The sequence below is a fragment of the Bactrocera tryoni genome, unplaced genomic scaffold (genome assembly GCF_016617805.1).
Source record: "Bactrocera tryoni isolate S06 unplaced genomic scaffold, CSIRO_BtryS06_freeze2 scaffold_541, whole genome shotgun sequence".
Lineage (NCBI taxonomy): Eukaryota > Metazoa > Arthropoda > Insecta > Diptera > Tephritidae > Bactrocera > Bactrocera tryoni.
This window is the reverse complement of record NW_024396226.1, coordinates 9,046-23,390: the sequence shown is the minus strand read 5'-3', so window position 1 is coordinate 23,390 and position 14,345 is coordinate 9,046. Positions and strand designations below refer to the sequence as shown.

The 14,345-nt window shown below is 35.2% G+C and overlaps 1 protein-coding gene across 5 annotated transcripts in view; it reads right to left on the bottom strand.

The window, feature by feature from the left end:
* LOC120781300 (43 kDa receptor-associated protein of the synapse homolog) overlaps positions 1-12,351 on the bottom strand; it is a 28,226-nt gene extending 15,875 nt beyond the window's left edge. Inside the window, exon 1 of one of the 5 annotated variants that reach the window (XM_040113498.1) lies at positions 12,251-12,351. Coding sequence is in view for 1 of the 5 variants with exons in the window: in XM_040113496.1 (XP_039969430.1) it covers positions 11,843-11,853 (11 nt within the window). In the remaining 4 variants the exon portion in view is untranslated. Of the gene's footprint in view, positions 1-11,842; positions 11,862-11,932; positions 12,154-12,204 lie in introns of those variants that run through there. The other 4 variants (XM_040113499.1, XM_040113501.1, XM_040113500.1 and 1 more) reach the window with 4 other exon arrangements.
* Between the last annotated feature and the right edge of the window lie 1,994 nt (positions 12,352-14,345).

Genomic DNA, 14,345 nt, shown 5'->3' with positions numbered 1-14,345 from the left:
CATATTTTCCGATCATACCGAGTCCAAAAAACAACAATTTTTTTACATATGTAGCCAACCGATTTACAAAGTTCGTTGAGTTCGAAATTGTAGCCGTTATTCTCAATATTAAATTTGACATCGTCGATAACTTCCCGTAATTTCGCAGCGTTGCTACCGTCTTTGGTGCACCATAAATTTAAAATATACTGTCGTGAAAATACACAACGATACGAATCTCCTTTGGGAATGCAAAACAAAAATTATAAAAAAATGGAAAAATAATTAGAATAATTTTAAGTAATAGTAATTAACTGACAAATAAAAGCTGTAAATAATCACAAAAGACAAACACAAAGACACAACAAAGACAGAGACACAAAAGACGACACAGGGCTCTGCTGCAGCGCGCTGGCAAAATTTGACTTTTGAAAAAATAAGAAGTCGTGTTAGCATTATTAACGATTACAACTACATCCGCAACTTTCCGCACCTAACTTTAACGATTTTAACATCTTAAAACTCTAATTAAGATAAAAAATAATAATCCTAATAGGGAATCGTGGGGGAACACAACTAAAACTTTAGGTAAACAAATTTAAGACACACAAAACAAGTAAAAACAAATAGGTTTCACATATCAAGTTAGTTTTTAAATATTTCATCTTAAGTTAGTATAAATTAATTTCATAAAGTAAAATAAATACCTTGAGCTTCAAAATCCATTTCAAATAATAATATAAATCTATAAACTTGAACCCGATTTGAAGTGCGCTTTTGCTTCGAAATATTTCACCACAGCTCCGATGCGCTGTTGAAATGAACACGTGTTCATGCTTTTGATTCTATTTTTAGAATGTACCGTTAGGATTCCAGCGAAAACCGGTTTGCAAATTGGAAGATTGGACATTTTAAAGACAAACTGTGTAAATTTAATTTAAATATTTTCTGATCGGTTTTTTTGATTTTTGCCCTCTGACGGAACCACTGTGCAATGTTGAGCTTCTCGCTTTGCAGGAAAAGATATTCCCTACGCACCAAAAAACAGTTTTAGTAAACTCTTGATTTTGTGTACGCTTGACATTTTTACAATAAATTTATTCTATTTGAAGTCTTACATTTAAAAAACGAATAGAAAACATTTGAATTTTTACTTTTCTCGTTAATTTAACAACTGAACTATTCCATGGGCAAAACTGATACCTGTAAAATAAAATTTAATAGAATTGAAGAAACCACATTTTTGAGGTATCCGCATACTCCTTTGCCTCGAATTAAAATAAATTCATTGCTTTTTTTTATGTAAAATGTATAGGAAGAGAGTAGAACAAAAAGATAAGGGCGTAGAAACAGCAAATCGAAGACAGAGATCGTTTCACTTTTAAATTTTAAAATGGTTAGTCTTTCTACAGTATAGATCATTATTAGCCATTATATCTGGGGTATTGTGCAAACATTTTAGTTCAAACTGAATAGACAAGCCTTTGGAGTGAAACCAGCCAATCACGCGCTCAATTATAAATCATGGAAAAGAAATATTTTCAAACAAATCTTGTTAGACAAGCAATTTGCAAGACATTTCTATTTTCATTAGTTCTTGTAGTAAAACCATTTTGGTGAGAATTGTAAATGTAAAGCTGAGTGACAGTATGGAATACCAAAATATGTGCTAGTACAAATTGCTCACTAAATTTTCTCAATCTTAATATTTGCAGTCATTCATCTTTTAAGTTTTAAGTTCTGAAATCAAGACCATTTAATCATTTAGTAGAAACTATAATATTTGCGTGTATATTTCAGGAAACATATTTATACCCTTTACAGGGATATTCAATTTGCTGCGAAGTTTCCCAAAAGGAAACATCAAAGATCCTTAAAGTACATATATAAGTATAAACAATCCGTATGTTTGTATATATGCGAACTAGACCTTCAGTTTTGGAGATATCGATCTGGAATTAATAATTTCGAAGTTATTAAAACAGCAAAATCGAGAATATTTGTCGAAATCTAGGGATAGATGAATGAGTGAGTTGCGGAAATTTAAATAATGGGGCATTTGTAAGTATTTATGTGAAAGAATTGGCAAGGACGTCCCAAAATATGTTTAAATGTGTACTTTAGAGACAAAAACACACTACCAAAAATCAATTTGAAGTAGATTTTAAGAAATTTTCGTAAATATGGAAAAGGTACAAAAAATTATCACGCCTTTATATTATCGGTTTGTTTAAAATTAAGCAATTAAGAATAATATCGGTAAAAATTTAAAAGAAATGTCTGGAAGAGGGAGTGGGTCCTTCTGCACTGTAACTTTAAGTCAAATACTGATGTATCCTGTACACCATACAAAAAGACAAAGCGAATAAAATAACTATTCAAAAAGAGATGGAGGAAAATAATTCTAAGGTGCTAAATGTGTCTATGAAAATTTTTAAGCGAAAATTCTTTCTGTATCGATGTCAATAAAATAGTTTACTTATGGAAAAGCAAGTTAACACAAATTCGTCTACTATTTGATATAATCTATTGATGCTGTGCGCAAAGATCGTTATGTGAGATTGAGGCAACTACAAGCATTAGAAGGATTGGCAAACATTTCAAATTGAATGATGTAGATTTACGCGTATGAGCGCGGAAGTAAACAGTAGCCACATCCAACAAAAGTTTTTTCACACTTCCAAGTAAATGGTTTTCTTTGGTTTTTTCGATAAACTGAAGATGTCGCAACCTATCAGGAGAAAAACCAAGAACAGTAAAGTCTGAGTTGTACACAACCATTTGTTTACCAGTTGTAATTAAAACATCAGGAAAACCAACCGCTGAGGCTGGGCCACTCTTCACAACGACAATGTGAGCTCTTACACATCGATTGAAACATATACATTTTGTAGCACTCAACACACCGATTTCAAGTGTCATTCACCGTATAGTCCTGACTTGGACCGAGTGACTTCTTCTAATTCCAGGTGCATAGGACTTAATGGAGAATATTTTGAAAAAAAAAAACAAGCCAATTTTCGGTTATTCATATTTGCGTTTGTTCTCTTTCGAGATCGCAGATGAGAGTAATAAAAAATACTAAATACGACCCTTAGTTGTTGGCAACCCTTCCGACACCGTGAAAATAGAGGAAACCTACTAACCATTAAAGAGTTCTGTTAAAAACGCGATAAATGCATAAGTAAATATGCCAGAAACATTAAATTTTACACCCGAGATGGTATGAAAGACTCGGGTGCAAATTAAAATGATGAGCATGGCATAGCCAATTCTTCAAAAGTATGGCTGCCAACAGTGACATGTGAGACAAGTCGAGAATGCAATGACGATATTTCGTCTTGTTCACAACCAGACCCATATGCTTCGCTCCTCATACAGTCTGGAGAAAGCAGAACTAACGCGTCGGTGTTGAGGTCAATGATATCAACATTGGCGTACGCCAGCAGCTGTACACTTTCATAGAAGATTTTACCTTCCATATTTAGCTCTACAGATCGTATTATTTTCAACAGCAATAGATAGAAAAAGTCATGCGGCAGTCTCTTCTCACGGGTCTTTTCCAAGATTTGGTGCATGGTGAAAATGTAGATAGATTTACCAGGTCAAAAGCCACACTGATAAAGTCTAATCAGTGGGTCAGACGGTAGGCTTCAGTCTTTCATACACATCGCTCAATAAGACTTTATATGCGATTTCGAGACTTAAGGTGTTATACATACTCAGAATATTTTGACATACGAGCGCTATTTGTGTTATTTATAGTAAAGTGCTGAACAAGTTGAGCGTGACAGACTGCAAACGACATCTGTCAAATATTAAAATACACACGTTCTTATGGACACAGTAATTTTGACAGCTGCACGACTACACGACCGCAGGCCGACAGTTGTTGCTCTCGCTAACTTCATTATATTTTTATATTTGCCAACTACAGTAGGACGACTGTAGAGTTGACAGTAGAGAGATGAGGTAGAGTGGTGATGCCACTAATATGTAAAATGTAAAATTATTCAAGGCTCTAACAAATCTGACGTTATCTTACAAATAAAAGCATAAAATAGCTCTATTATATCATTTGTAATAATAATTGTTAATTTAAAACAAATAAATTTACCCATTTTCTTATTTTTTGCATAAAAAATTTCACTTTGAATAAAATATTAAAATTTCATTGAAGAGTAAGGTATTAGTATGGCCACAACGAAATTGTGTACATGCAAAATGGACAGCCGTGTTGTCTTGTGTACATGCCGGCAATTGTTATGTCGCTGCCTCTTACAAATGTGCATGTAGAAAGATTCACGACGCCATTTACAGTTCACTGTCGTGCTGCCATGTCGTGTCGCGCTCAATGTATTCAGCACTTCACTTGAAATATTGCCTAAAATGTAATTAAACTGCAAATGATTCTGTGCGCATAGTGATATTGCAAGATCGCCATGTGATTAATCGTGAGATTTAGACAACTATACAATTGAGCGATTTTTGATTATTAAAATTTGCGTTTTTTTAATAATTCGGAAATATAATACTCAACCACGTATTATAAGTATGTGTAGTGTTCATAGTGTATGGTAATGTAAAAAAATATAAAATCGGTTGACCTTAGACCCCATATACCTAATATACAATATTAAAACATCCGGTTTGCTTTATCGTATATAATGGGTTGTCAAAAAAGTCTTGCGGTATTTTTATTGAATTTTTTTTTTTTATTGAAATTGAAATGAATTTTTGAGGACTCATGCCCAGCTCTTGACTGATGCTACGGCTGCTATTATGCCGGTCTCTTTCGACCAATTCAGCGATTTTATCGCAATTTTCGACGACAGGACTTCCGGAGCGTGGCGCATCTTCGACCACCTCTACACCAGAACGAAAACGTTGAAACCATCGTTGTGCGGTGGTAATGGAAACTGTATGGGGTCCATAAACTGCACAAATTTTATTGGCGGCTTGAGATGCATTTTTGCCTTTATCGTAGTGGTACTGTAAAATATGCCGTATTTTCTCTTTATTTTGCTCCATGTTTGCGACGCTACAACTCACGAACGACTTAAAAGAAACGACATTCAATCAAACGCGTGTTAGGGCTTGAAATGAGCTTTCCAAAAAGGTATAGCATGACCCGATGCGACGAATAAAACTAGAACTACGCGCTTTCAGCGCCAACTAGCGAAAATACCGCAAGACTTTTTTGACAACCTATTATAAAAATAAGTTGGGTTTTTGTCTGTTCGCTACAGCTGACCAAACCGTTGCATGAAATGAAAAAAGGCCTGACCCACTTTGAAGGGTATCCAATGAGGATTGTTTGTAAAAAAAAATAAAAAAAAGTTAATTTTTATCCGACATACTAGCGTAAATTTCCAAAAAGTGACTTCTCCAAACGCTGTTTCAATGGTAGTGTTCTTTACGTGGCGGGTCCCAAACCCAGCCCACAACCCTGTGGAAGGGATCTTTCGCTTTCTCACTTTAGCTAGACTTCCAACGGATGTTCTTGGGCTACTCAGAGAATACTTGGTCAAAGACCGAAAGTCGTGAGCTGCTTGAGATATATATAAGAGAATCGTTTCTGGCCACTCCCAAGTGAATGACGATCAGAGAACTTTCCTCAGTTGCTTGAACTTCTACACATGACTCCATCCTCTGAAAGATTTATGGTCCTTTGCGCGTTGACCATGGCAAATATCGCATTCGATTGAACGATGAGCTGTATGACGACATTGATATAATTCAGCGAATTAAAAGACAGCGGCTACGCTGGCTAGGTCATGTTGTCCGGATGGATGAAAACACTCCAGCTCTGAAAGTATTCGGCGCAGTACCCGCCGGGGGAAGCAGAGGAAGAAGATCGGAGTGGAGGCCCCGTTGGAAGGACCAGGTGGAGAAGGACTTGGCTTCGATTGCAATATCCAAATGGCGCCACGTACCGAAAAGAAGAGCCGACTGGCGCGCTGTTTTTAACTCGGCTATAATCGCGTAAGCGGTATCTAGGCCAATTAAGAAGAAGAAGAATAATATTACTAAAATACATAAATATTTTTGTATAAGTAATAAGTAATTATAAAAAAAAAACATGTAAGGAAAGGCTAAGTTCGGGTGCAACCGAACTCTTGCCACTTGCAATAATTAAAGCAAGGGAAACACCTTAAGATGTAAAACGTCAACCAAAACGAAAGTCATTTTATCAAATTTATCCTTTTTTGGCACAAAGATACACTGTCATGATTTAAACACGTTCTCCCAATTTATTGGCCCGATTCGATCAATTTTTGGCATACAAAATTACTATTGTCAGAAAAGAATTATCCCTGAATTTCAATTATGTACCTCACACATTGACCAATGTTTTCAGTCAAAAGTCAATTATAGATATTGGAATCCACATATTCGGTACCTAGGATCTTGAACAGTTTTGAGTGGATTTGGAAAATTTTTGTCGAAAGGTGTCCTACTTTGAAGGAATTATTACTGCAAAAGTTTATTACATAGTAATACTTATTTCCTAATTTGTGTACTGTAAAGTGAAAAAATCAAATGGAGTTTTAATGTATCTTTTGTGAGAATTAGGCGTGGTTGTAGTCCAATTCTGCCTATTTTAACACTGTAATAAAAATTATACGTACTAAATTTAGTCGAAAACGGTCGGTCGGGTTCCGAGATATGGTATTTCACCAAAAAGTGGACGGTGTCACGCCCATCGTCCAATTTTCACTCCAGCTCTCATAAAGTCCTCTCACACCATCTCGGAGGTAAAATTTAATGTCTCTGGCGTAAATAGTTATGATCATATTGCGCTTTTAGGAGTTTTGAACGGTGCCGTTATATGGGCATTCATTCACACTGTTGGTAGGAGTTCTTATAATATTCTAGCGTAGCTATTGTTATAGCTTTAGTGGTTTAGGAGATATGTACATTAAACATTTTAGAGGGGGTGGCCATTACATGTTTTCGGTTAATGGCGATTTGTGGATTTTTACTCAAGTTACAGCTTGTACGGACGGACGGACGGGCAGACAGACAGTCAACCGGATTTCAACTTTTCTCGTCATCCTGATCATTTAAACTTGTATGTATGTATATAACCCTATATCTAACTGTATTAGTTGAAGGTGATACGTACAACCGTTAGGTGAACAAAACTCTTATACTCTGTAGCAACTGGTTGCAAGAGTATAAAAAAAATCTAAATGATTTTTTTATACATTATTTACTATTCGATTATTTTACGAGAAAACTCGATTCTCGAGTATAATCCGTATCGAGTTTACCATCCCTACTGGCAGCCATCGCGTGCACATACGTATATAATAACCTCCGCACAATAACCACCACAAAAAAAAAGATTTTCTTTCCATGTAATTTATATGGAAAATAGAAAATTTGAAATAGGCACCTCTTAATATTAATATTAAGAGCTCATCTTTTGAGTGACTTTTTTTTCACATTTTCGAAAGTTTTTAGCTTGTTTTTCAGTTGAAAAAAAAGGTTGCCTCAGAATGACACACCCTAATATGTATCGGGTGATTTTTTAAGAGCTTGATAACTTTTTTTTAAAAAAAAACGCATAAAATTTGCAAAATCTCATCGGTTCTTTATTTGAAACGTTAGATTGGTTCATGACATTTACTTTTTGAAGATAATTTCATTTAAATGTTGACCGCGGCTGCGTCTTAGGTGGTCCATTCGGAAAGTCCAATTTTGGGCAACTTTTTCGAGCATTTCGGCCGGAATAGCCCGAATTTCTTCGGAAATGTTGTCTTCCAAAGCTGGAATAGTTGCTGGCTTATTTCTGTAGACTTTAGACTTGACGTAGCCCCACAAAAAATAGTCTAAAGGCGTTAAATCGCATGATCTTGGTGGCCAACTTACGGGTCCATTTCTTGAGATGAATTGTTCTCCGAAGTTTTCCCTCAAAATGGCCATAGAATCGCGAGCTGTGTGGCATGTAGCGCCATCTTGTTGAAACCACATGTCAACCAAGTTCAGTTCTTCCATCTTTGGCAACAAAAAGTTTGTTAGCATCGAACGATAGCGATCGCCATTCACCGTAACGTTGCGTCCAACAGCATCTTTGAAAAAATACGGTCCAATGATTCCACCAGCGTACAAACCACACCAAACAGTGCATTTTTCGGGATGCATGGGCAGTTGGCCACCAAGATCATGCGATTTAACGCCTTTAGACTATTTTTTGTGGGGCTACGTCAAGTCTAAAGTCTACAGAAATAAGCCAGCAACTATTCCAGCTTTGGAAGACAACATTTCCGAAGAAATTCGGGCTATTCCGGCCGAAATGCTCGAAAAGTTGCCCAAAATTGGACTTTCCGAATGGACCACCTAAGACGCAGCCGCGGTCAACATTTAAATGAAATTATCTTCAAAAAGTAAATGTCATGAACCAATCTAACGTTTCAAATAAAGAACCGATGAGATTTTGCAAATTTTATGCGTTTTTTTTTAAAAAAAAGTTATCAAGCTCTTAAAAAATCACCCGATATATTGCTAATTAATGTTTTATTGATCATCAAACATTATTGTGTACAAAGATTTGCTTTGGCTCATGTGGAAAAAATTCATTTGATTCTACATCGCTATCGACAACTACATACATAGTATATTGTCTACGTATTCAATATCGTTAGAAGTATCTCGTAAGATGTTATGCAATATACAGCAATCAATAAACCAGCTGGAACATAGAATATTACTTTTTTCGTCCTGAATACGTATTCTTAATTCTTTGAGGCTGCCAAAGAGTTCTTTTAGAATCCCAAAGCAATGTTCAATCCTCACGTGATATCTGCCGCAGGTTGAAAGCTTTACGCTTTGAATAGTCCGTTTGTTGTGAATTTGATCGAACGGGTGGTCAGCAATGGATAAGCAGAATCTACTGCCAGCCATTGAGAAGAAGAAGGAAGTGAACCTTCCTGAGTGGAGAGAGCACTAGTACGAAACATGCGAGCATCGTGTACACTACCAAAGTGTCCCGCTACTACATGCTGAACCCTTAACTTTTAGTCGCATACAACTTGTGCCTTTATGGAATAGATTCGGCTTTTTGAAAAAAACACGATACGAGCTTGTATGGAAATGGAAAACTTTCGCTTTTAACGTGGTATTTTCACAAAATGTGAAGGGTATATTAGCTTCGGTGCAGCCGAAGTTAACGTGTTTTCTTGTTAAATAATTAATTCGTTAATTTTTCGCAATTTATTTTGTTTTTCTTATTTATTTATTCACAATACTCGTTGAAATAGTCATTCACAAAAGTTTTGCATAATAGTCATGCACAATAAATTTACCGAACCAGCTGTTCTTATATCACTAGATTCTGCAATGGGTGCTGACGTGCTCTTGCATATTTCGGTGTAGGATTTCTGCATTTTGTGTCATCGTGCAATCTTGCAAGAGCAAAAGAATCCCCCTATTGATTAATAATTAGATTGGTATTTCCTATGGCGATGAATAACTCACAAAGCCTGTTTCTGTATGTTTGTGACTTGGATTTGGGTACATTATGCTTCTTCCACGGAAACTTTACGTGACATATTCTCGCGTGAGCAAACCATACAGTTTGTTGGTATGCGCTAAAACGGGCTGATCGACAAAAGTATACACCCCATTGCGTTGAGTGATTAATCTTTGTTTATTTTTAATATAAATAGTTAATAGTAGAAATATGAACATTTTTCGATATACATATAGGTAGCTATCAATACTGTAATTTCACATATATTACATCTTCATGTCTCTTTCAATTATAATTACATTTTTCACACACTTTTAGTGTAACATATTTTCCAAAAATTTACTATGACAAAACAAACTTTGCCAGGTCGGCAAGTATATACATACTACTGTGATCAAATTGAAAGGTGAATTTTTAATTTACACTTTGCGAGTTTTTCGTTTTTTCTGTAAGTTGGTGTACTAGTGACATCTGTGCTAAATTTCACGTCAAAATATTCATTAATATTTGAAATATACGTCGCGTTTGTGAGGCTCTAAAAGTGAATTCTTCGATTTTTACTATGTCTGAATTTATTGAACAAAGAAGTGCGATAATGCATCATCTCATACTGCATTGGGTATTCGTGATCATTTCACCATATTTTCAACTAATATCGTGCCGCAACCACCGCATTCGCCTGATTTACCTTCGTGTAACTTCTGGCTATTCAACAAATTTACATGACCACTCCTAGGACACCGTTTTGATTCAATTGAGGATGTAAAAGCTGAATCGAAGAAGATTTTTCCAAGTGCTATGATGACGGGAAATTTCGTTGGCATAAGTGTTTTGCAGCGGGAGGGGATTACTTTGGAGGAAATGAAATGAAAAAAAATCATCTTTCAATTTGATCACAGTGTATGTATGTATATATATAATCAGCGTGACGATTTAGCCAAGGTCGCCTTCAGTTTTTAGATATTTCTCTAAAAATCTCCACACGGCCTTTTTCCCAATGAAACTGATCATTTTTCAGAATAGCTGGCATACAAACTGCAGAGACTATTGTCCAAAGGAACGCTACAATATCTGAAGAAATGTTGAAGACCGGACTGCTCTATCATACAGTACTTGTCCAATAAATTACGAACGAAAACAAAAATGTAATATTTTTAATATAGTATAATAATATTGAATATGATTCAATACAAAAATATGATAATTTAAGTTTACTGTATATAGCATATAAAAATATTTTCTTTTTTAAATACGCCAAATATTTATGTTTTTATTAATGATTAAAGTTAGAACTCCGGAGAATTTTTTTGTTCGTTCGTAATTTATTGGACAGGTACTGTATAGCTGCCATAAAAACTGAATGCTCAGACCTAAGATCTGTTATGAAAAACTTTTTTATTTGACAGCATATCTTCATTAAGGACATTACTGTCGAAGGCAAATTTAGACAAATTGAACTGCATATAGACATATAAACTGATGATGAAATATCTAAAGGAATTATCCAGATCGAGCCCCTATTTCATATAGCTGTCATACAAACTGAATGTAATTGTTCTATGGTAACTTTTTAATTTGACAAGATATCTTCATGAAATTTGGCTTCATTTTTTGGTATTTGAAGGGTATTCTATCTTCGCTTGCACCGATTTTTTTTTGGGTTTTAATTACGGAACTATAATTCTATTATTGAACACTGTATTTATTCTAGATATCTCAAAACCTGTAAGCTTAAATATTTTAGAAAGCGTACTTTGAATTAAATAGTCAGATAACCTGAAATGTAATGCATGTTTGCAACTTATACTTCAGGTCTGGAAAATAAACAAATACTTTTTTGAAAAGATAGTGAGCTGACCAGTTGAACTGGTAGTAAGGCAGTTTAAACCTAGTTTATTTCACTAAAGACAATAAAACCTATAACTTTTGTACAAGCAAGCAACCAAGGATTTGAAAAAATCTCTTTAGCAAGTGAATAAATTTGTAATGTACATACATTTGTGTAATAAATAAAAGATATTTATAAATAAGGCTCTGACAAAAGCTTTAAGTGAAAACTTAAAATTAAGCTGAGTTGTTCAGGTCAAGGGCGATTTGAAGCTAGAAAAAATACCACTGCTTGTTAGGCTAACCTTTAGAAAAAAAACTGCTCATAAATTAATGTCTTTGAACTTAAATTTTTAGGACGGAACTGCATATTTAGTCAGAGATTTTAACTATAAAACTGCAAGAACACTTGGTACCTCTACCCTAAATGTGCATGGTTAACTTTTTTTGTAACAACTAAAGTTGCTTTCAATGAAATATGTGCTAATAAACAACATGAATGATTGTATCCTTTTTTAGGCGCATGACCGTTGTTCATTTGCCACTTTTTTCACTCACTATATATGCATTGAAATAGTCCTTGAAATCTTCAAAGCGATTAGGTTTGGTTTATTGCATATAAAATATCAATCATTTCAACATTCTTACTGTTTAAATACTTATGGCGATGTTAATGCACATAGACTATATATTATGAATACTTTTCAACCTATTTAAAAACACACAAAAACTTATTTTATGCGAGAACATTAGGATAGCAACCATCTGTAATGATTCACATTGGTTAATTGTTTTTTAGAAATAAAATTTCCAAAAAAAGTTGCATTATCCTTTTAAGAAACCGCTGTAGCAGCAGCACCATGTAAACATATCAAAAAGGTGTGTATGTAAATAATGAATATAGTTGTAGATTCCCGTACACACGTTAACAAAAATACAAATATCGCTTAATAGATTAAATCGTACTATTCACAAACTTTGCTGTCTTTTCGCTCTGCCCTGCTCGACGTGACTCTTCTCTACTCAGATAAAATGAGTCCTTACTAGTTGCTGATGCTTAAATGCCACAATCACTGACATTTCTTCGAGCTCGCCTTTCACTCCATTTCATTTATTAACCTTTAGCAGACAGTGAATAATTTCACTCGTTATTCTTTCAATTTGTCATTTATGATTAGAAACGGCGACTTTTAGAAGATAAAAATCACGTTATTTTTATTTTCAGCCACCCGTGCCGGTATCCTGTTCACATACGCAGAATTTAATATTATTTAGTCTACTTAATAGTAACATTTCAAAATATGAATATGTTTGAGTATAGCTAAGATATGCTTTTATTTTTATACATCGTGCTTAGAAATCGATATAGAAATGAAGTTTACTTCCAAAACCTTCTGTAAATCGTCGTATATTATGGTATTTTAACTCAACTATGTTCTATGTTTACTAACTTGCCACTGTGCCGTTTTAAGCTTGATCCTTTGAGTAATTATTATATGTACATATCAGTTGACAAGTTTAAATTCAGCATTTCACAACATTTCTTTCCATCACTTCGTCATACTAAATTGTTCCCAAATTTTTACCAATCATTTCCAAATTTTGACCTCCAGTTCAAATCTCAGTACCCAGATTTTTACACCAGCAATAACTTTTCCGTATTTATTTAATAATAATGTATTGTACAGTCAACATCAAAAGTTATAACTGAAGTTTACGCCTCAAACCATTAATTTATTGTAAGATTTAAATTCTTATAAATGTTTTTTTTTTATAACTATTGATAACGTTGCAATTTGTTACTACACATTATGCCGTTAATACAAAAGCAAAATGCACAAAATACTTAAGTTCAAAGAAAAATGTATACAAACATACTGTCAAAAATTAGTTAAAGTAAGTAAGTATATAAATATCGCTAACCTCAGATCAAAGAAATTTGGTGGTACAGCATCGTACAAACGGGAAGTCTTTAGGTGAAAAGTCCAAAATTGTCATTAAAAGTCGTGCAATTGTAAAGATACAACAGATATAAACAATTATGAATTGCGAATTGATATAAAAACTGTTCAAAGATGCTCTAAGATACTTGTCCGTTGTGATGCCCACGGCCCGTCGCATATCGACGAAACGTCTAGAGCCTCCCACAAATTTATTGAGGCCTTTAATATCTATTCCAGTCAATTCGTCGGGCTCGTAAAAAGTATGGCAAGCGTCATGCTTTAAACGTAGTCTGGCGATAGGTGGATAGTGGAAGAGGAAGTATCTGGATGATCCACTTTGACAAGTTTCGCGCCTTTTCTTGCAAGCTCATCAACTTTAAAACTTCCAACGATTCCACTGTGGCCATTTACACAGAAAAGTTTTATATTGAAGTAGCTTGGTGGTACTGTTGGTGGGCTCATGAACTACTTGATTAGCTCAAAGTCTGTATAGTATATCCGCTATGGGAGTGAAAGGATACATCTTTAAATGAAGCCGCACTTCAACCCACTTCGGCTTGAAAACCACTACAGTGATCTGGCTATATGAACCAAGAGTTGATTGGGAGCTCCCGACAGAAGATTTCCTCTCAGCCCTCATTCATAAAAACATTTACTGCGTCTCTTCTCCAGAGACTCCGCCTCACCCACATAGCTCCCGGAGGTATGTGCGCGGAGGAAATGCCGCTTACAGTTGGTTCCGCTGAGCGGTGGTACAACTTATCAGCAATACAATCGTGGTGAAAGAAGATTTCGGAAATTCCCTTTCTGGGACCCTAATGTGTCCAGTTTCCTGGAGTCGAATAGCAACTTTCGCAGCAAAGGAAGCTATGTCGACGGGTGCTATATGTAGAAAGGTGGCACTTAACGCCGTTGTTGGTGATGTACTATAAGTGCGCTTGTTGAACAAGTTCAGCTGTTTAGCCAATGTGACTTTATCGAGCGCCACCACCAGACAAATACACCATAACACAGTATTGGCTTGACTACGATTTCGTAAAAAAAAGCACAACTTTTGGTGACAGACTCCTGCCTTTACAACAATATAAGGCAACCAAAGGCTTCCTCGGCTTCTCCTC